Source organism: Lissotriton helveticus, chromosome 12 (genome assembly GCF_964261635.1).
Source record: "Lissotriton helveticus chromosome 12, aLisHel1.1, whole genome shotgun sequence".
Lineage (NCBI taxonomy): Eukaryota > Metazoa > Chordata > Amphibia > Caudata > Salamandridae > Lissotriton > Lissotriton helveticus.
The window spans coordinates 62,884,986-62,909,223 of record NC_136073.1 but is presented as its reverse complement, the minus strand read 5'-3'; the positions used below and the strand labels follow the sequence as shown (position 1 = coordinate 62,909,223).

General features: G+C 45.2%; 1 protein-coding gene across 1 annotated transcript in view; it reads right to left on the bottom strand.

Annotated features, from left to right (window-relative positions):
* Nucleotides 1-24,238, bottom strand: part of LOC144798479 (rhodopsin kinase GRK1-like) — a 129,060-nt gene that overhangs the window by 20,055 nt on the left and 84,767 nt on the right. The window contains exons 2-5 of the mRNA XM_078669377.1: nt 17,901-18,028; nt 16,364-16,521; nt 16,057-16,140; nt 15,100-15,224 (exon numbers count right to left, since the gene is read on the bottom strand). Coding sequence (XP_078525503.1) covers nt 15,100-15,224; nt 16,057-16,140; nt 16,364-16,521; nt 17,901-18,028 — 495 coding nt within the window. The remainder of the gene's footprint in view (nt 1-15,099; nt 15,225-16,056; nt 16,141-16,363; nt 16,522-17,900; nt 18,029-24,238) is intronic.

Sequence of the window (24,238 nt, the reverse complement as noted above, 5' to 3'; positions counted from 1 at the left end):
GTGCACCGTATTTACGGACCCAGTTATAGGTTGTAATTTCAACCCTAAATAAAAAGGACTGACAAATCCAGCCAGGGGGAACCTCCTGCAGTTACACATTTGTCAAGGATGAATTTCCACCGTTAAGACCTGTGGTGAGCTGACCTGGATCCCACTGTTAATACCCCTTTTATTAAAGTTCACTAATAGGTTTATAATTTAGTGGTGAATAACGCAAGCCTTTTTCATAGACTGGCACAATTTAGCTGCATTCCAGCTGGCAGGGACGCTAGACCCTTTCAGTATGTAGTTTGCCAATTTATTAAAATAATGGACCCTGCTAGAAAGACTGGGACCAGCTGCTTTACCTGGTGCAATTGCCTAAGCTGCCTCCAACGTGTCCCTTGTCTCTATTTCTAAAGCACTTGCCCGGGGAAAATTACGTCTTTAGGCCAAAGTCATCCAACCTCCACATAATTTTGCTGTGGTTGATACAAATCTGAAAAATGGGCATGCCAGACCCAGGTGGAATTGTATCTGATAAGGACCTCAATGGGGTATCATGGCCATTTGCAACCCACTCCCGAAAGATTTTGGTATCCTTAGATACGGCTGCCTCATAGATATTTTCCCATACTTTGGCATCCCAATTCCTGAGTGCTTTTACTTGGGTTTCTTTATACTCCTTTATTTCAGTCTGATTAAACATGTTTCCCCCAGCGTAAGATGCCAGGTGGAGTTCATTCTTGTTGTTACACAACTTATTATACCAAGACCGCTTGGGCTAGAGCTGGGCCTTTGATGTCTTGCACGCCCGCGTGAAGCACATACTCAGTGCTTCAAACAGGTCCTCGTTTATTCTCGCTTTATTTGAGGTCCAAGAGTTGTCCCCAGTATTGATGGAACTTAGCCTATCTAATTCATGCACTGCTTTCCTAACAGCCCCATTCATGTAGTCTCTAGTAATTTGGTTATGAACTCCTTGGCCCCAAGCCTTTCATTCTATGGCAATAGATTAGAGGCAAGAGATATTGGAACATTTAGCAGGGGATAAAAGAGGTCATATAATGTAAAATGGAGTGCATTATGATCGCTATCCTTCCTAAGGAATATCTTGAAATCTGCCACATGTTTCCAAAGCAGTACTGGTATTAGAATATAATCAATTCTAGTGGTGCTTCCTGGACTATTAAAGGAATACATGGCATTTAGGTCAGAAGAAAAGCTGCCATTACATGCCCTCAGCCCACATGTCATAGTAAATTAAAAGAGTTGGTATGTAGCTCCTTTCATACGCTTTACTAGGGCAGCGCTAAGAGCTGGTATCTCCCATTCCCCGTCTTCTTCGCTTACAGGAGATTGAGTACCCATATCACAGGGTTCGTTGGCAGCATTAAAATTGCCCACAAATATTGCATTTTCATCCTAATCAAATGCGGCCCTATGTTGGACCAGGTCCTGGATTGTCTCAGTTTCCCTGCCGATCCTAATCATCCTATTATAGATCTATATTATACAAATAGTACGTGGGAGATTCATTCCCAGCAATCTCTATCCCCATAGTATGGTGTGAGACTGGAGAGAGGGATTGTATTTTGGCATTAATGTTTTTTAGCCCGGATAAGGAGTCCACCTGAAGGTCGCCCCTTTCCAGGACTACAAGCAGCTACACAAAAAGTTGACTATCCTGATCTATAAAGAGGTTCAGTATCCCAGGTTTATTGAAAAAAACAAAGATAACATTTATTAATGAAAGTCCCCAAACCACATCTTCCAGCTTACTCCGGATTCCTGCTATATTCCATGAGAGCATATTAAAAGTGCCAGGAGGGGGACTTGAGGGAGAAGTAGCGGGCAGGTGTAAATGTTAGGGATGAAGTTAGGGACAAAACTATCTTCAGAGGTAAGAGTATCCTGGTAGGGGACATAGACTAGACTTGCTGGGTCTAGGGCAGGTGCCTCCTTCAGTCAATCTATCTTTGAAGTACCCAGCGGTTCAGCTTGATCATAATGGCTACCTTTTAGCGGAGGTAGTCGATCACATTGGATAGGTGGATTGAATTTAAACCTAATCATTGATACCTCAACCAGGAGATGTTGTACCTCCATGTTCACTAGGCCCTCAACTAAGAATCTTGATTTCAGCATGAGCCTAATGTAATCATAAGAGCCCGAAGGGTCTGTAAGGGGCATGGAGTCTTTTTGCATCCAAAATATCTGATCGAACAACCAAATAGCAATGGAGGATGGACCGTATCTGAAAGATGCACTTATTTACAAGTAACTCTATTTGTTCATGGATAACCGCTGGTACGATGGGGATCTCAGTCATATAGGCCACAGCTGTTGGTATTTGTCTTGGTGGTGCTACCCTTCCGACCCAAGGGGGGTTCCTACTACTTGGGACCGCCCAATTTGGTTCCTATGCTCATTTTCAAGATTTGGGTCTTGTTTGTAACGGGTGAGATGGACACATTACAGGCTTAGTAGCCAAGGTCATCGTTTTAGGGAAATGGATATTTTCCACAGCTGGAGGGCGAGCCAAGACCGTATGACTTTGTGCACTATTTCTCACATTAATGAGAGATGTATAAGTAGGATGGATGTCAGACTGGAGATTTTTAGGTAAGGTTTTCTCCACCATAAGTCTTAGCGCTTCCAGCTGGGAAGTTAGAGAGGATAACTGGGACTTTATATCGAGGTCCTCAGCCTGCAAATTTCGCACCAGGTTTAGTGCTTGGCTATCCTTGCTACTAATAAAGGTGTTAGGGATCACAGGTACTGGATCTACTGGATGTAGGGGGCCGGGAAGTGTCAAGGGGTGCACAGACATAATATCGACTCCAAAATATCGTTTGGACATAATATCGACTCCAAAATATCGTTTGGAGAAAATATCGACAGGACAGAATATAGACAGCCAAAATATCGTTTTTAAGGTAAGTGAAGTAATATCGTTTTTAAGGTAAGTGAAGTAATATCGTTTTTATTTTTAGGGTTCAGGGTCAGTTTTGGGTTTTTGGGTAAAGGGGTATTTTTAGGGTTCAGGGTCAGTTTTGGGTTTTTGGGTAAAGGGGTATTTTTAGGGTTCAGAGTCAGTTTTCAGTTTTTGGGTAAGGGGTATTTTTAGGGTTCAGGGTCAGTTTTCAGTTTTTGGGTAAAGGGGTATTTTTAGGGTTCAGGGTCAGTTTTCAGTTTTGGGGTATTATTTTATTATATTTTATTACTATATATATATGTTTAATAAATATGAAATAAAAAATATTTATTTAACTTTCATTAATTATTTAATTATTATGAGTTAATTTAAGTAATTTTAAGTATATTTTAGTAATTAATTATTAATATTAATTTAATTTAACACTGTTTTTAGTAAATACGATATTTTTTACAACTATATTTTTGTAAACGATATTTTTAACTCGATATTTTTGTACTTATCTGTTTGTAGATAGAAACTCGATATTTTGACTGTCGATATTTTCTCAACGATATTTTTGATGGTCGATATTCTGTCCGTCGATATTCTTTCAGTGATCCGTGTCAAGGTGCCCCCAGCATTTGCTGTGATTGTAGATCAGGGGCAAGTGAGATCAATGGTAACACTTGTTTGTACATGTTATTGTAGGAGAAAATGGTATCACCATTTTGTAAGTGGTAGGAGATCTAGATTAAAAGCCTGGGTCATTGTTAGCTGGAGTTGGAATAGGGACCTTTACGCTAGAAGTGGAATTTTCACCTTTGTGCAGGACAGGTGATATTTTGTGTTTGGCTGTAGCTGTCTCCTTCCGCATAAAGATAGAAGCGACTTTCTTTGTACTTACAGAGGAATGTATGTCAGGCCCCTTGCCCTCCTTCAAAGGGGTTTCAACTTCTAAAATAATTGTGCCAATGTCCTTAAGGTAGCATAGTTCGCTGGATCGTTTACGGAAATCGGCAAGGCTGGTTTGCGGTTCTCTGCCCACTTTCCCTGAAGGGGAGTCCAGAGCATTCTGCTTCCCCATAATTTGTTTGCAGTCAAGCTGGGGGAAGCGTCTTTACCACAATTTGACACTTGTGTCTAAAGCTAAAAGGGAGTCCACACAACCAAGACAATTTCATCAGCTCAAGAGCAGAAGGCAACCAATCTTAAAGAGGGATGAGCATTTAGATCATTGAAGAGCCACACGTCACCAATAGGAATATAAACCCCAGATGCATAAAAGGAGCACAGCCCTTACTTTGCAGCAGGGTGGAAATGTATGGATCGAAATGAGGTGGCCCTGCCCCAGCTCTTCCTGGCTCTGACAGATGCAGATGGGCCCGCTCTTGGCTCGGGGAGAGTGACGCACCCATGTACAGACTCACTCAGAGACTCATGCATCTCCTCAGTTGTAGACTCATGCGTACAGTCTGATACCCACTTAGAGACTCTTACACCCATTCACAGACCCACATGGGCACTCATGCACCCACTCATGCATCCACTTACAGACTCACTCAGAGATTCAAGCACCCATGTACAGACCAACTCAGAGACTCATGCACCTACTTACAGAGCCACTCACACACATGTATGTACTCACAGACCCACTGAGATACTCATGCATCCACTCCAAGATGCGCTGAGATACTCATACGCCCACTCACACACCCATACAGTCACTTCCACACTCAGTCACATACCCTCTCAGAGACTTTTGGACTCGGTCAGTCACTCATACTCTCAGAAACTTGCACACCCACTCACAAACTCACTCAGATATACACGCACCCACTCATTTCATTTCATTTCATAACTTTATTTCGATTTCACAAAAGAAATCATAAAAGTATACATCAAAATAAAACACCAGCTACAATAAAACCACGATACTTATTTACATAAACATTTGCTGATTTTCATAAAACATTCAATATGGGTATCTAAAGGCAAGCGCTGATCTAAAAAGGGTAGGAGAATTGATAGTACCTTTACCTAAGACTGTTAATCTTGGTGGGGGGATAGGTGGGGTACTTGAATAAAAATCATACAGATCCCAAACGGAGATGGAGCCATCATTTTCATGGGGCAGGGAGGACCGTAAGTAGGGGACTGTGTGTCTGTCCCTAAATCTGACTAGAACTAGGTCCCCGGGAATTTCTTTAGAAGATGACCCTAACCAGCCCACCCTTCTAACGTTTAAGATACCACCGTCTTTGTTGGGTGGAAGGGGTCTATTTTTGGATAACCAAAACAGGACCTTGTGCAATAGATCCTGGTGTCTTTCAGGTTTCCCGTGAGTGGGCGCAGGTACTCCTGCAAGAACGAGCACAAAGGGGAGGCTTCTGGAGGCAAATCTATACAATCTACTCTGTTAAGTTCTGCTCCATAGCAGAGTAGTTAGATAACACATGTTTACGAGCAGTTTTGGTGGCAGTTGGAGGTTGTCTCTTGGGAGATTGTCTATCGGTAAAGACGCTTTTTCTGGTATTGTTCACAAGTGTATGAGCAATTTTGGTAGCGATGTGAGGTGAGCAGTTGGGAGGTTTACTTACAGTTGGAACAGTTTTTGTAGTGTGAAGCACTTTGGGAGCAGTAGGGAGAGTAAAACCATTAGATCTATCAATCTTTGCGGAAGGGAAAGAATTGGCTTTAATGATAGTCTCTAAGCTTGTCAACCTAGCCCCTAAGATGTTGATTTGGTCAAGCAGGGGTGCTATTACAGATCTTATCATCAGTTCCAACTGGGGCAATAGTTGCAGATGAGAGGATACTACTTCGTCATCCAGAGTTTCAGTGTGCATTTTAGGTAAAATAGAATTTATGGCAGGTGATGATGGATCAGTACAGAGTTTGTGTATTTTAACTTCTGTTTCGTGTTCGTTAACCCCTTCGTGCTTCCTTTTCGCACTTTGGCCATGTGACAGTCCAGTAGCTTGGCTGCTATCCTCCTTGGGTGATAGGCGTGGATCACAAGGAATACCTGCGCGATGGTCGATAGTAAAGCCTTTTTCAGGGGAAGGGGCTATAACAGGAAGAAAAGAAGTCCCACACAAAGCATTTAGTTCCTCCCAATAAGACATTTTTTCCGGTCTGACAGGGGTTTGAGGGAGGGTTTGAATTGGATCTAGACGTTGACGCCATGCATCGCTATTTGTTTCGCTAATAGTGCTAAGGGTTCTATGCTTCTGAGAGTACGTGTCCATTTCCTGGCCCGAGCATCGTTTTTGCATGAACATTGGATAGGCCCCCTTAGATGTCATGATTTATGTGAAGTGACTATGTTGGCGAAACAGCAAGTCCATGAGTCTTCTACGAGTAAAAATAGACACTATAACTTCTCTTGTGGGGATGACAAGGGGGATGGCCCGTCCCCGTCCTCCTCGTGCCGCTGAGGGCCGTAGAGGGCCCGCCCTTTGCCCGGGCTTAGCCCGGCGTCCCGCTCGCGTCCCGCGAGGCGGAGCAGAGCACTGTTTGTAGGCGCCTCCTGGCGCTTCTGGGTCGTGGAAATGCAGCGCCGCCGCTAAGGCAGCCGGGAGTTGCAGTCCCGGGGCGGCGGCGCTGTCACAGCAGTGTCAAGACTCCTGGCGGCGGCGGCGTGTGCAGAAGAGGACGCCCTCGTCCCCCAGCACAGGTAAGTGTGTGCCTCCCCCCCGCTCCGCCGTGCAGAGCGCTGTTTGTAGGCGCCTCCTGGCGCTTCTGGGTCGTGGAAATGCAGCGCCGCCGCTAAGGCAGCCGGGAGTTGCAGTCCCGGGGCGGCGGCGCTGTCACAGCAGTGTCAAGACTCCTGGCGGCGGCGGCGTGTGCAGAAGAGGACTCCCTCGTCCCCCAGCACAGGTAAGTGTGTGCACCCACTCACTCAAGGCTCATGCAGCAACTTACAGACCCACCCAGACCCTCGTCCCCCCAGTCACAGACCCACTCAGTCACTCATGCATACATCCATTCACTTACTGAATCAAGAAGTATTTTCTCACTCACAGACCCATTGAGACACTCATACACCCACTCAAAGATCCACTCAGACACTCACACACCCCCATACAGTCACTCACCACTCATAGATGCACTTAGAGACTTACGCAACCAGTCAGATATACACTCAGAATCTCATGTACCCACTCACAGTTGTACTCAGAGAGCCATGCACTCACTGACTGACCACTCAGGCATTCACGCTGCCAGTCATAGACCCACTGAGAGACTCATGCACTCACTCACAGATCCACTCAGACACTCATGCACCCACTCACTCACCCACTCAGACACCCATGCACCCACTCACTCACCCACTCAGACACCCACTTGGACACTCATGTATCAACTCACAGATCCAGTTAGACAGTCCTATACTTACTTACAAATGCACAAAGGCACTCATGCACCTTTTCACAGATTGAGTGATTTACGCAACCAAAAACTGACCCATTGTGATACTGTTGGACCCACTCAAATGTACTGAGGCAGTCTTGCATTTCGTTACAGAAGTATTGCTAGACTGATGCACCGTCTCAGAGATCCTTTCAAATACTTATATAGTGAATGAGAGACTTATTGATACAGTGATGCATGCAGTCATAGATTATGTTATGTTATATGCTGTTTTATACTGCGCTCAATTACTATCGGAGTATCCTGGCGCGAAGTGACCAAAAAGAGAAGAAAATGTGGGAGGGGGCTTGCAATTCCCACTCTACTGAGGTGTCATCAGGCCGGGAACTTGTGGTGTTTGTTTCAATGGACAGGAAAAGAGACAAATAAGTCTTGGTATATGGTTGATCAAACTTTCTCAGGTTGTCCACAGTGGAAGGTGCTGTGGCTTAGGCACAGGAGTCAGAGAGGGAGCAATCTATATCTTGCCAGTGACCAGAGCTTCCCTCTAAGTGTAGGATAGGTTGAGAGTCCGGTTGGGACCATCATCATATACCCAGGTTCGTTCACACTGTTAACGTGAACCTGGACTTTGCATGTTGGATAAATATGAACGCCTTTGAAGAGTGGAATAGAGAGGATTGCATCACTTTTTAGAGATATCTTTGGCTGGGACTGGGGTGAATCAAACCCTCTGAAAGGGAAAGGGAGAATTTTAAAATGCCTAAAAAGATTCAGGTACCTTTAAATTAAACACTAAGGGTCCCATTAGGATGGCGGGCAGACTTTATCTGCCCTCCATCCCCGTGCAAAACAGGACCTCCCGCCATCGGAGCAGCGGTACCACCTTGGCCATTAGGATGCGCCTACCACACTGGCGGGCGCATCCTGTATTTTTACCATGGCTGCAGGCTGTGCTGAAAGCGCCGCCCGCCGCAATGGTAAAAATGCACGTTGTACATTTCAAAGCACAACATGACAGCCACCGCGCGGTGCCTGCCATGTTGCACTTTGAAATGCGGGGGGGTACCATAGGCACCCCCCATGTGCACCTCCCACCCCCCCGGAGTCCCAGGGGGCCCGCAAGGGACCCCCACAGGGAGTCTCCGTGTTGCCTTACCGTGGTCGCCACAGAAAGGCATTCCCCAAAGCCCATCATAATATGGCTGACGGTGTCTAATAGACACCGCCACCATATTAAACATTTTCCGCCCCGGCCGCAAGGCGACCGGGGCGGAAAAGCGGCGGACGGTCTTTCCGTCTGCCGCAGTCCCCCCGCCATACTAATATGGCGGGGGAAATGGGTGGCGGGCGGCAAAGGATGTCGGGCAGATCACCACCGCCCGCATGGCGGTGGCGATCCGCCCAACATCCTAATGGGCCCCTAAGTAACATCATTTCAGAAGATTCTCTTAAGATAAAGACAATGAAATAAGCAGTAAATCTCCCCTATATAAGCTATTTAATATTCAATAGGCAGAATCCAGAAGGACACATCAGAAGAAGCTGAGGAAAAACTTTGGGAATGACCTAGAGGATGATGAGTCACAAGATTTGTGGAGGAAGGTCACTGTCTGCAAAGTTTCAGTGCTCAGCCCATCATCTCCTTGTGTTTGCTTTGTTTGCCCTAAGTTGTCAGGGTATGCCCAGATGTGGGTCCCTTGCTCACTACACCACTGGATTCAAAGCTATCCTGGCTGATGAGGGCTGTTAGCCTGGAACCAGTCCAAGGATGCGTGTGTCCGTTCCAGGGAAGACATGGCTTGGCAGTTCGGGCTGGACTGTTCCCATGATGCACAGGGTCAAGACTGATTTGCATATAGCTGTGATTGAACTGGGGTGGCAAGTAAGCTAAAGAGCAATGATGGATTCAACCCAGATCTGTGACTGGGGGTGAGTGTCTGAAAAGTTCAGCGCTCCAGCCATCCTCTCCTTGTGTTTGCTTTGGAAGGTGATATTGCAACACACAGAAGGGAAGAAATATCAGTCCCCATTACTCTTTAGGAGCAAAACCAGCCATACCTTTTCTCTGGGTGCATGCAACTGATAGCTGGTTATGAAACGTCAGGCTATTACTGTGGATGCAGAAGTTGATGGGTACGGTCTGGGACAAGGAAAGGGAATTCCCAAACCATTGGGGTCCAGTGGTGAACTATCAAGGGAGTTTTTTCAGCGGACTGTGTTGCCTGCATTGACTAAGGGTACTCAATCTGCTGGAATAGGATGGCCATGACTATCAAGAGGAAAAGCGATTGAGGTACAGGCTAAGGAAGAGCGAAAGGGTTCTATGCAATTTGTAAGACGAAAAGAGATAGTTTGGGTAGCTCACTAGTTAGGCTGCTGATTGAAGCTGGGAATGGCGCCAGGTGGAAGGGAAGGGGGTTTGTTTCAGCAAATCAAAAGGGAGAGAGAGGACTAGGTAAGCTAGTCCGGGTCCCCTGGTTATATGTAGAAATATCAATATAGGACTAGCTAGGTTGTGTTATTGAGACTCAGAAGGTACATCTGTGGGCAAACCATTAGGTTTGGTCATGAAGCCCTCACACACCAACCTAGTTGGTGTCATGCTTCATCATCGGGCCCACCACAGTGACACCGAATGTGTCCCGGGTGTGCTGCGACTCCAGATTACTGAGGAGCTGGTATGCTTACTGAGTGTGCAGTGATAGGTGAGTATGAACGTGAAAAGTTAAAAGCTATACAGGTGGTCCCAGTTCCCAAGGGTGAAAGGTAAATTTTAATATCTGGGCCCCTGTTAGCAAGATAAAAAGGCTTGTGGACGATGTGGAGTGTATTAAGAGCTCCTACGTCCTATGTGGTCTACATGTTTCAGCCAGGCTTTTTGGTTAAAACTGGCTTTCCTCAGGACCAATGAGTATGTGTGGGTGACAATAAACTATATTAAGTGACTTGTTGTGTGGTAAAAAGTGTCGCACTCGCTAAGGTGCTGTACGTGTTAGAGGGGGGTTCCCTCTGCTTTAACTTGCTACTTGCTGTTAAAGCCTCATGGGTCACTTGGCAGGGAGGGGAAGAAGACCGGTAATTCCGATCAGCGTGCTCCTGCGACCTATCGTCCTGCTCCAGTGTCCCGAGTGAAATTGCATGGCTCAGGCACGGGCTTAAGTAGCTGGTTCAATTGGTTGCACCTGGAAATGAGAGGAGGGTGCGGTCGCGTTGGCCCTGAGTGCGCGTGTGTAAAGAGGCAGTGCTACTCGCGTCGCGCATGCGCGGAGGTCAGCGCGGCGCATGCGTGTACTGCAGACACGTACACACTGCGAATGCCAATAAGAGAATTAGTAGGAAAAAGGCCATGAGACTGATTAGTGATGGCCAGTGGTGGGTAAACAAAATGATAGAAAGCAACTATTTAAGGAGTCAACAAAGTTAAAAAGGTTAAAAAGGCAACTACAGAATTGGGACAGACCACGAGTCTGAGCGGAGACAGGAATACAGTCTTATTGCTGCAGGCAGACAGGGCCTGTTTATTTAGATAAAGCATTCCACGGAATGGAATCATTAAGCCCCTCTATGTGGGTAGAAAGGCGATAAATCTAGCGTTGCTCTTTGGAGAGTAGGGTTTTCTCATTGCAGTTGGATAGTGCGAATTGTTCAATGACTGTCCAGGAGAAGTCGTTTGGGGTGTGATTTTGGGTGATGAAATGCTGAGTCAGTTTGCTGATGTTTTTTCCACAGCGCATCGTACTCCTATGTTCAGTCATCCTGGTTCTGAATTTCCTGGTGGTCATGCCGATGTACCTCAAACCACATCGACAGGTGATCAAGTATATTAAGTTGGATGAGTTGCAGTTGGTAAATTGTCGTTGTGTCCAGGTTTTTCCGTTTCCCAAAGATAATGTCTTGGAAGGGGTGGTCAGGTGGCAGACGCTGCAATTGTAACATGGTTGGTGGCCTGTTTTTTCAGGTAGCCCCCATGCATTCAGGATTGTCTGGCCTGTTTGTTGTTTCTTTCTGGGTCTGGTAGATACCAGTTGGTCTTTCAGATTTTGTGCTCTTCTAAATGCAAACCGAGGGGGATCCCAATTCCTGGTGCCTGAATTGATGATCTTCCAGTTCTTGCGGATTATGTTTGCGACCTGGTTTGAGGCAGTATTGTAGGTGGTGACACATGTCATAGTGGGCGTTTCTTGTGGTTTGACAAATGTTTCTAGAAGAGCTTCTCTGTTCTGGTTGCGTGCTCTTTTGCAAGATTTGGAAATGATTCTGGATGGATAACCCCGATCTTCCAACTTGTGGACCAAGGCTTTTGACTGGTGTTTGAAATCCGGGAGGTTGCTGCAGTTCCGTCGTATACGCAGAAACTGCCCAAACGGTAAGTTCTCCCTCAGAGGTCTGGGGTGGAAGCTGTCAAAACGCAGCAATGAGTTCCTTGATGTCGGTTTGTAGTGAGTGGTTGTGGTTAGGCCTCCCTGATCAGGTCTTATATTGAGGTCTAGAAAGGCTAGTTCAGTTGAGCTGCTAGTGCAGGTGAACCTGAGGAACGGGTCAAGGTTGTTGATCCATGTGAGGAAGTGTTTCCTCATTGCCCTCCCAGACAATGAAAATGTCGTCGATATATCGACGCCAATTTGTGATGTTAGCTGAGTAGGGATTCGTGGGGGCTTGATGTTCGTCTGTTCAAAATGGTGGACGTATAGCCCTGCCACGCTGGGGGCAAAAACACTCCCCATAGAGGACCATTTTGCCCCCAGCGTGGCAGGGCTATACGTCCACCATTTTGAACAGACGAACATCGAAGCCCCCACGAATCCCTACTCAGCTAACATCACCAAAGGCCTACTGGTCACCAACGCACCGAGAATTTTCCTCGACGATGTAACCTTCAGAAAAGATTGGGCACAGATAGCCTGGCACTGCACCAGGGACTGGCTCATCCTGATAATAAAAACTGCTAAACGTCTGTCAGACGCAGTCATAATAGAGATTCAAGCAACCGAAACCCACTTTAAAACAACTTTGACAGGATACAAAAAGAAACTGGAAGATCAGAATCGTGAGATGAACGATTATAAAGAGTACCTAACCCAAACCAAGATAAAGAAATTCGAAAAGGATCTCAAAAATGTCAGCTATTTAAAAACCTATCCTTATGCTGATGACGGATATACTGCACCCACAAAAGGCCAGAACACCGATAGCTCGGGAGACAACAGCTCCATATCTAGCGGTTCCAGCAATGGATCCTATAAAGCCAGAGGGAGAGGCCGTGGAGGTAAACAACGGGCACAACCTTGGCAAGGCCCTCCACAATTCCAAAACTTTGGACCACCACCATTTGGACCCATGCCTCCATACTATGGATACCCACCACTATACCCTCCTGGCCAGGTGCCGTATTACCAAAACAACCCAAACCAAAGATATCCTTTTTTAGGCCAAGGCCGCAGACCCCGCGGCAAGAGAAGGAATCCCCCCCAGCAAGTACAGTGGGCACCACAACCAGCACAGTGGGCAGCAGAAGAGGACCCAGTGAGTGCCAACACACGGAACAAAGCCAAGGAACAAGCGGGTCCCAGCAAATAACTGCACCAGCAAATACTGGCACTCTAGTGTTCAACCTTTCTGACACACCTCTCACAAATGAGGAAACCAGCGTCCTTAATAAAATATTGCATAGAACCCTTGCTTTGACAGCTTCCACCCCAGACCTCTGAGGGAGAACTTACCGTTTGGGCAGTTTCTGCGTATACGACGGAACTGCAGCAACCTCCAGGATTTCAAACACCAGTCAAAAGCCTTGGTCCACAAGTTGGAAGATCGGGGTTATCCATCCAGAATCATTTCCAAATCTTGCAAAAGAGCACGCAACCAGAACAGAGAAGCTCTTCTAGAAACATTTGTCAAACCACAAGAAACGCCCACTATGACATGTGTCACCACCTACAATACTGCCTCAAACCAGGTCGCAAACATAATCCGCAAGAACTGCAAGATCATCAATTCAGGCACCAGGAATTGGGATCCCCCTCGGTTTGCATATAGAAGAGCACAAAATCTGAAAGACCAACTGGTATCTACCAGACCCAGAAAGAAACAACAAACAGGCCAGACAATCCTGAATGCATGGGGGCTACCTGAAAAAACAGGCCACCAACCATGTTACAATTGCAGCGTCTGCCACCTGACCACCCCTTCCAAGACATTATCTTTGGAAAACGGAAAAACCTGGACACAACGACAATTTACCAACTGCAACTCATCCAACTTAATATACTTGATCACCTGTCGATGTGGTTTGAGGTACATCGGCATGACCACCAGGAAAGTCAGAACCAGGATGACTGAACATAGGAGTACGATGCGCTGTGGAAAAAACATCAGCAAACTGACTCAGCATTTCATCACCCAAAATCACACCCCAAACGACTTCTCCTGGACAGTCATTGAACAATTCGCACTATCCAACTGCAATGAGAAAACCCTACTCTCCAAAGAGCAACGCTGGATTTATCGCCTTTCTACCCACATAGAGGGGCTTAATGATTCCATTCCGTGGAATGCTTTATCTAAATAAACAGGCCCTGTCTGCCTGCAGCAATAAGACTGTATTCCTGTCTCCGCTCAGACTCGTGGTCTGTCCCAATTCTGTAGTTGCCTTTTTAACCTTTTTAACTTTGTTGACTCCTTAAATAGTTGCTTTCTATCATTTTGTTTACCCACCACTGGCCATCACTAATCAGTCTCATGGCCTTTTTCCTACTGATTCTCTTATGCGCATGCGCAGTGTGTACGTGTCTGCAGTACACGCATGCGCCGCGCTGACCTCCGCGCATGCGCGACGCGAGTAGCACTGCCTCTTTACACACGCGCACTCAGGGCCAACGCGACCGCACCCTCCTCTCATTTCCAGATGCAACCAATTGAACCAGCTACTTAAGCCCGTGCCTGAGCCATGCAATTTCACTCGGGACACTGGAGCAGGACGATAGGTCGCAGGAGCACGCTGATCGGAATTACCGGTCTTCTTCCCCTCCCTGCCAAGTGACCCATGAGGCTTTAACAGCAAGTAGCAAGTTAAAGCAGAGGGAACCCCCCTCTAACACGTACAGCACCTTAGCGAGTGCGACACTTTTTACCACACAACAAGTCACTTAATATAGTTTATTGTCACCCACACATACTCATTGGTCCTGAGGAAAGCCAGTTTTAACCAAAAGGCCTGGCTGAAACATGTAGACCACATAGGACGTAGGAGCTCTTAATACACTCCACATCGTCCACAAGCCTTTTTATCTTGCTAACAGGGGCCCAGATATTAAAATTTACCTTTCACCCTTGGGAACTGGGACCACCTGTATAGCTTTTAACTTTTCACGTTCATACTCACCTATCACTGCACACTCAGTAAGCATACCAGCTCCTCAGTAATCTGGAGTCGCAGCACACCCGGGACACATTCGGTGTCACTGTGGTGGGCCCGATGATGAAGCATGACACCAACTAGGTTGGTGTGTGAGGGCTTCATGACCAAACCTAATGGTTTGCCCACAGATGTACCTTCTGAGTCTCAATAACACAACCTAGCTAGTCCTATATTGATATTTCTACATATAACCAAGGGGGTTTGTTTAACATTCATCAATAGTGTTAATTTCTATGTATAATGTTGGTCGGCTAATGAGCGTGTGTGTGCTATTCGCATGTAAAAATTAATCTTAGCTGAAGGTCCATCTGTTAGGGAGTACAGTTCTAAATTACCTTCTTGGACCTACTTCTTGCTCTACTGAATCACAAAATACATAAAAACGTAAATTCCCATTGTCACTCACCTTCTCTCCACGGGTCCGGAATGGGCCTTTTGCTGCAATCATTTCATATAGAGTAACCCCAAGAGTGAAGTAGTCAACGCTCCAGTCATATTCATCCCCTTTCAGCAACTCTGGAGCCATGAAGCCTGCGAGAAGTAAATACATGATTCAAGCATCTCAAATCCAGGATTTACTGAGAGGGATGTGGTTGACAACTTAGGGAGAGGATGTGGCCTAACAACTAGGGCGGTTTACCCCGAAGCTGGGGAACCGGGTTTAAGTCTCGCAGGGACACTCAACATCCTGTGTTTCTGGAAAAATCACTTAATTTTGCTGTGCCTAACAAAAACAAACAAAATTATTATGTTCGACTGTAACGCAACTGGTGCCCATGTAAAGTGTTCTGATACCTTCGGGTCTAGTTTGCGCTAAATAAAAACCCCAAAAAAGCAAGAAAGTGTGGAATCACAGCAAGCGACACTTGCTTAGATGTGGATGGGGGTGCCGGAGAGATAGACATGAAGGTATGGGGGGGGTCGTCAGATTCACAAAGTGGCCTTTGCAATAGTATGCGTGGTCACCGTCTAGGAGACAATACATATTTGCTGAATGTAGACACCAAGGGAATAATGTTTTTCCATTTGAAAATTCATAGCACAAATAATGTTTCATTAGAAAATCAAAGTAGGCAAGCCAACTCCATTGAAAATTCTCAAACACACCTTTCCACTGAAGTTCTTAGTAGGCAAAATTCTAATTGGAAATTTAGACCAGTAAAGATCTTCCAGTAACAATTTTAGAACTGGAGAATACCACTCCACTGGGACTTACAAGCAGACAGAAGCTTCCATTTAAATTCAGATATGACTCTTGCAGTAGTATATTTCCATCGGGCAAGGCTTTTCCAGAGGAAAATCCAAGCAGTCAAGATATTTCCAGAGAAAAGCTTTCCACTACATATCCACAACATTTACTCACCATGAGTACCCGCATATCCCTTTGTCTTGGTCTTTTCTTCTGGAAGTTCTACTGCCAGACCCATATCCGAGAGCCTGACATGCCCTGTAGAGAAGGACAACTTTCATCAGAACATACAGATGGGTACATCAAATGTTCATGACAGAGGATTCTGCATGGTCATTAAACATTAACCACACTTACCATTCATTTCATGAACAACAGGCTTTCAAGTGTTTGTCTTACATTAAACACTTCTCTATCATACACAAGGATGGAGCAGGTAACAGAGAAGTATTATATCTGAGAGCATAAAACTGTGTCTCACCAGAATCGTCTAGTAAAACATTCTCCGGTTTCAAGTCCCGATAGATAATGCGGTTCTGGTGGAGATGCTCCAGTCCACAGATGATCTGAGCGGTGTAGTAAGCAGCCCTCTCCTCAGAGAAACCAGGATTCTGCACATCCACATCATAGATGTGGAACCTAGAGTTGTGATACAGTATTAAGGCAGGCATTGATAGTATGTAGGAGACAAGTAGGAACATAGGTCCGGGCTAAGCACATCAAACTACCTCTCAGCATGGACCTCAATTAAGGGGCCCATTAGGATGGCGGGCGGATTACCCCCCCGCCAGGCTGGCAGTAGCCACCGCCGGCCTGGCGGGGGCAATCCGCCCACCATCCTCAGCTAAATGTCCCCTGCCATATTAGTATGGCGGGGGTGACCGCGGCGGACGGAAAGACCGTCCGCCGCTTTTCCACCCCGGTCGCCTTGCGACCGGGGCGGAAAAGGTCTAACATGGTGGTGGTGTCTATTTGACATCGCCAGCCATATTAGGATGGCCCAGGTAGATGCATCGCCGCCACGGAAAGGCATGCGGTATTCACTTCGGGGGCCCCCTGCGGGCCCCCGGAGGGAAGGAGAGGTGGGGGTGCACCTGCATTTGCATTAACAAAGCGGCAGGCACCGCGCGGTGCCTGCGTTTTGTTAATGCAAATGCATTTGTGCTTGTTTAGCATTGTGGGGGGCGGTGCTGAGAGCACCGCCCGCCACAATGCTAAACATGCAGGATGCGCCCACCACAGTGTCAGGCGCATCCTAATGCCCCCCACGGGACCCCCCCCCCCTTATGGCGGGCGGTCCCAAAGACCGATAGGATGGCGGGCGGACTAAGTCCGCCCGCCATCCTAATGACCCCCGAAGTGTCACAAAGAGTAGCAACCCCTGTCCTAAGAATGAACACTTTCCTCACTCCTTTAATAATCTTCATTAAGTGACTAGAACTGATTACAGATGAGGAGATTCCAAGACAAGGGATTGAACCAGGACTTGACAGCTCAAATGGAACATGCTCTAGAGAAAGAGGCGGGACCTCTTTCTGATATGACCTGACGAAGTAATGGAAAGAATGAAGTAATGGAAAGAATGAAGGAAGGGAAAACACGTCAAATATTTAGAATGAGGCATTTTCAAGCAGGGCAAGGGGCCATCCCTAGATCTAATGGCAATAGAACCTGCATGTGATATGCACGCGGTATATTAGCATCTGAACCATAGTGGGAAGGGCGCTACTATCTGCCTCCATTAACAAGCGAGCATCCACAGGACGGAAAATGTTCTTCTTCTATTATACCACTGGTCCGCCAGTAAAAGGGATGAGCGGAGGAGTCTTGCATATATTAGCGTATGGCTTCATGTGAGTTTGGAAATCAGAATACCTGACTCCTCCACTGGCTGGATGTGGTTAATCTGTAACACCACCTGAAAGGAGGTCAGAGAACTTACAAGAGTCAAAAGGGTAGTTCACTATTCCTCTCAATGAGCATTTCATGGTAAACAGTTTCCTGGCAGGGTCCCATACCTGAGGTCTCCTCCGTTCATGATGGTCATTACAAGGCAAAGGTCGGTCTTGGTTTGGAAGGCGTACGCCAGCATGACAATGAAGCGGCTGTGTACCTTGGCTAGGATCCTCTTCTCCACGATGGCACCCTGTCAGCAAAACAAACCAGAGAGGTGTCAGAAACTCCACTGAGAAGGAGTAATACTGTGTAGGTTTCAGGGTGCTGAGGGTTCCATTGGGATCCAACACATTCAAATTCAATAAGACCAGGGTACCTGACTCTACTTCAAGACCATGCCTCAAAGTGAAAGCGGCCTCTCAGTGTGTGTGTATGTAGTATGAAGGTTACAAGACACCTGACCCCAGAGCACGGTCCATGACATTGGCATGACACACACCTACTATATTTTCATGAATAGGGCAGGGCATTTAGACCTACAATATGTCAATGCTATCTACATGATCTGCAGGTCTACAGCAGGTCCCAGAAATCAGAGTGACACTGGCCTCTTACAGTGGGTATGAAAAATGAGAGAAACCAAAGGTTACAGATATGTTATAGTTAGGAAAACATGCTTTATTCTTTCAATACAAACCAAGCTACACAAACATTAGAAATTCTAAAGTTATAGTTATAACTTTAATTTACAATTTAGACACTACCTTCACTTTACTATGTCACCCACCTACATATACAGTGTTATTTATAACTTACATTTTAAGTTAACAGACGACTTTCCAATTACTACAAGTCACGCAGCTTTGTACACAGCGTTCTCACCCACTCGTCACACTACTTTAAATATAACTCACCCCTTTTAATGTACTGGTTATACCCTTGCATAAGACATTACTTGTATAATCTAAACTCATAGCTTTGATAATAAGACTTATAACAACTCAGTTGAGATGTTTTTTTCAGAACACAGTGCATGGTAGAGTCATGAGTTATAGTTAATGTAATATGTGCATTTGTGTTTGTGCATGTGTTACAATGCCTTTTTGCCATCATAAATGACAATCGCCCGAGGCCTAGCGTATCTAAATTGTTCCCTGAACCTCAAGATGGTGATATAGGAGCACAAGTTATATTTTTAACATTACATGTTTATTACAGTGCAGTTAGCATCAAAACAATGCTTTTACCAACAGGGAAATGTTTATTGAAAAAGGGAACTGAAATACTGCACTTTACTGTTTGATTGACTGCACTAAAATGAAGAGAAAATGATTAAGCAAACAATGGGAAATGATGAAGCTCTTCAGAGGATGTTTTGATGTAATATCTGCAAAATACGAAAAGTATTTCACAGGTCCCTGTTAAATATGGGGATTTATACCACTGCATTTTGTGCAATGAAAGCTCCCAAACGTTATTATAAACCAGTACCAGCCAATTCCTAAATAAGAACATGATGTGGGGGGTTGACAGCTAACCCACTGCCCAATGACCTGGGGCCTTGGGTGGGCGGACATGAGTGGGGGAGCTGCAAGTTTTGGCAAGGTGAGCGAGGAGCGGGTTTTTCCTTTCCCTTGTGCGAGGTGAGGCGGGTTTGGTTCATCACTCCTCCCACCTCTGCAAATGGAGATCAGTGGGTGCTTTCTACCCCCATTCTTGGGGAAAGGTGATATATAACAGACCCATCATAATACACCCACTAACATAGGCCAATACAACAACAATCATACATCATCAGAACTGACATGATATGCCATTAGACCCATATTTATACGCCAACACATGTTGAATGATCAAACCTCCATGCAGCAGCAAACAGCTCCAGCACCTCAAGACCTCAAGAGTGATTTGCCATGCTCTATAAATGTTTGATTGATTGATTGAACACACAAAACTCAAGGTAAATAAAGATGAAAGGGAGTTCATTTTGACCAATATGTTAGTGGTTGTGCCATAAAAAGCAAATATTCATGAAATACATGAGTTATTGCCTTCTCCTCCAGTCCCAAACCTGCCAATGAAAATCACCTTTAGCTCTCATCCCTAGCATGCAATTGTTGCATCATTTCAAACAAGAAGTAAGACAATACACAAAATGTAACTTCATTACCTAAATTCTGTTCCAACAAACCCACCATAATATGACAATATACCCACATTCACCACTTTAAATGGTAAAAAATCCACCATTGTATGTGACTGCACCCCTACATTTACGTCAGCACTACCATAAAATATGCCCTGATCATACAACTGCACAGCCATGCTCACACCCTCTAACATACGTACATACACCCACCATCAAATGCCCCCACAGCAGCCATCATACACTTACAAAGCAACCACAAGCAAGAGGGACAAAACTAAACACATCAAAACCTACTTCTAGCAAGGAAAACACACAGGAAAAATGTCTGGGATCACAAAAGGGAACAGCAAGACTCTGAATGGCTGCACGTCTTCACTTTGCTGACTCCAAGCAAACAGGCAGAATTCTGGTCGTATATTAACAGGCTCTCAGGGCACGGCCATGATCGATGCAATGTGGTTGTCAGTGACAAATGGATAAACCATCTAACTTCACTATACTGTGGAGCCCCTACCCAGCCATTACTGGGCACGCAAGGGCCCCTCATCATCAAGGGTTGGACTGATACTCCTCCCGCCCATTCACCTGATGGCTACGGCTCACACGAGCAGAAACGCTGAGAATAGCGTGCTCCTGTAGCAACTCACATAAATACGACCTATCCCTTAAACTGTGGCCCTGGGAAAAAGCTGTCAATAGCGTGCTCCTGCAGCAATCGATTGTAATTCGATCTACCATCCACACAGTGGTCTTGGGAGCCCGGTGGCTCCCGCCCATCCCGTTGCCATTTTTCATCACAAGCACGGCGAGCTCCAGTCACAGATCGTGAAGCTGTACCCTTGTCCTTTGGTTGTCCCAGGTGGATACCCCTGGACTAGCTCAATCCTGCCCTTAGTTTGATATTTTGTCGTGGCTCTCCTGATGACGGCACGCCCTGTGCCGAAACGCATGTAGAGAACTGTTACCTCCAGCCACCATATATCAATTGCTTAGTTGGATTGACCTCTCCTTTTTAATCTAGGATTGTTGTGGTTCATTTCGTAATATGGTTGTATATGTATTATGTTTGTTTTCAATGTGCTGTTGTGTATAAAGTGTGCACCGTTCGTAACTTATGGTAAATACACAGCAATTGATGTAAAGGCACGTAAACACAAATGTTTTTGAATATTGTTTTTTCATGTCCTATCTTTTAAACAAATCTTAATAAAAGAATAATCAACATGTTTTAAACAGTTGTCAATTGATTGCACGGAGCTTGGGTTATCCCCCACATCATGTTAAATAGACCAATGTAACATTTACAGTATTTACTGCCCAGGAAAGTTGTTCTCGTTTTTCTATTTGCCCTGTCCTAGGAGTTCTAGAGCTTTACAGGGGGTCCCTTTTTGCCTCGAATTACTCCTCTCGTAGATACACCTAGACTATTTGTGGCAGGGAAATTGACAACCATTGATGAAACATCTTAAGTATTGGTCCCGGGGGATCGTGTGATGACAATCTTAAAAAATATCAGAAAAGATGGGGCACCCGGCCCCAATGGCCTACAAGGCCATCTTTTCAAAGAAGATTGCGACTTCTGGGGAACCATACTCACGCCACTTTATCATTACTGTCTAATAAACTCAACAGTCCCGGAGACTGGGAAAGGCTCCTTGTTGCAACCCATCCATAAAAAGGGAGATGCTGGGGACCCCTCTAATTACAGGCTTATTGCCCTGCTGGACATTGAGGCGAAAGGATACGCCAACCTCCTCCTGAAAGGCCTACAGGACTGGGCTAATGAAAATTAAATTCTACCTGCGTACCAAACCAGGTTCAGGCCAGGAGCATCTATAACGGACAACATTTTAGCTCTCGCCTACTTAATTGTACAGTCTGGGCAGAAAAACTTTCCTCCTCTCTTTGCATGTTTCGTGGATTACTCTACTGATTTTGATGGAGTCAATTGGAGTCTGTTGTGGCGAAAACAGCAAGACTGGGGGATACTGGCAAACCTGTTGATAGCCATAATCAGTCTCTACACAAGAACTTTGGTATGGGTAAAAACCGCGATGAATTCAGCCACTACAAAGATTCCAACAGACCGAGGGTTAAAGTAAGGCTGCGTATTGGCTCCTTTGCTTTTTAATCTTTACATGGCAGACCTCGGAAAAATGATATCTAACGATCCTCTTCTACCGCCCAAAATCGGCCCAAATAGATTATGTTTAATGCAGTACGCAGACGATATGGTGTTACTGGACCACGCAAAAATAGGCATGCAAAGATTACTAGATGCACTAAACATTTACAACAACAACGAATTACGAGCGAACGCAGGAAAAACAAAGGTAGTGATATTTGGGAAACATACCAACAAACTCAGACAACAGTGGAGACTGGGTAATTTAAAAATAGTAACAGCGACCAAATACAACTACCTGGGGGTGTGGATGGTGAGCAACGGGAAAACCACAGCACATATTGCTTCAGTTAAAACAAAAGCCAAAGCAGTAACGTCCGCTCCGTGCAAACTGTACTCCAAGCTAAGCAGCCCGTCGACCAATGCATTTAGAAAGGTTATAAATGCAAAATTCCTCCTGGCAATCACATACAGTCAGATAGCATTCGCAGTCACTTTCATTCACACTATGGAACATGCCAACTGTTGCGCATGTAAACAAATCTTTCAGTTTCCTGCTCACGCTCGCAATGCTCTGGTGCGATTGGAATTTGGACTGAATAAACAGAGTTATGAGCATTGGGCTTCAATGGTGCGGCTCTTTTGAGGGGTTTGCGCAGCCGCCAGGACACAATGAAGTCAATTTTATAGATAATTTTCATGAAAGGAAACAATCCGTGGCGTGAAGGCCTGCATACTGCCTGTAGTGAATTGAATCTCGACATGACCAAACTGCAGGATTTTACTCAACAGCCTGGTATCCTAAAGTCCATACTGAAAAAAAAGTCAGATTATTATCAAAGGAAGAGGACATGAAGGAACTGAATTCATCCAGTAGTAATATTGTGATACTTGCAAGTTCCTATGAAGACCACCTACGGCAGCCATACCTCGACACGGCATTAAACAAGGCGATCTTAAAACAAATTTTTATGGTGAGACTTATGGTTCTGCCGATCAAAGACATTAACAGGCGCTGGAAAGCCTTAGCGGCAATAACAACTTGCAGACTTTGCCATCAACACGAGGAATCCTTGGTCCAACTGGTTTGTATATGTCATTGTTTGCTACATGCACAACACACTTTATTGAAACCCTTGTTGCTAAAACATGGGGTGTAGTCCTGTACTGAAGCTATGAAACTTCTTTTTAATCTGGAGACTCCAATGGAATTGACAAGGTTTACAAAGTTTGCATATAAGGCTAAAGATCTCTTAGGCAAAGCCGGCACATCGCACCTTTGAAATGAAATTACTTGGCGCGAATAACTCATGCTTCATTTAGGATTGTACATCTTTCACTTTATTGAAATGAAATTGCCTACGTATATTTAGTACTCAGTTTATTTATGCCACTGTCAGACTCATATATTTTACAATAACATCGAAACCTTTTACTTAAAATATGGTTTGAACATTTCTAAGATAATTATGAATGCATTTTATAACTCGGTGACTCCAACCCTCTCATTCAAGACTCACAAAGTTTGCACACAAGAGTAAGGACCCTTCAGTATTGAAAAGATTTATTGGCTTTATACCAGTTGGTTTTATATGCTTTTAAGTCCTGTTTGTAAAAATCATCTTTGTATGTTTTAGTAGATACAATATATCAAAACTCGCTAGGTATGCATTAATTGTAACGAAGTAAGTGAGATTTTATTAGAATTTTTTTGTAAATTTTTTTATTAATTGACACAATAACTACTCATTCATTCACTCACAAAGCTACCAGCCAAGACCAGCACACGTAGCATCACACACAGAAACAATGACTATTGCATTCACATAAATCCACCATCATTTACCCATGCACCCACCATCATATACCAGTACACCGACTATCATTTACCTGCATAGTCACCATTTAGCAATGCTCTACAATGTAACTCCAAGAACATTAAGACCTAATTTAGGCTAAGGCGGACAGTACTCTGTCCATGAGGGTGATGGAGGACATTACCTCCGACACCCTAACAAATTGTTGCCCGCTAAATCTAGAAATGGCTGCTGGGGCAGCAGTCCTCTATACTTGTGGAGAGGTGTGGTGCAGCGGCCAGGGCAGCTGACTTTGGAGCACAGGGTCACGGTTCGATCCCCAGCTCCAACCTGAGCTCAGCACAATGTGACTCTGGGCAATAGCTCACA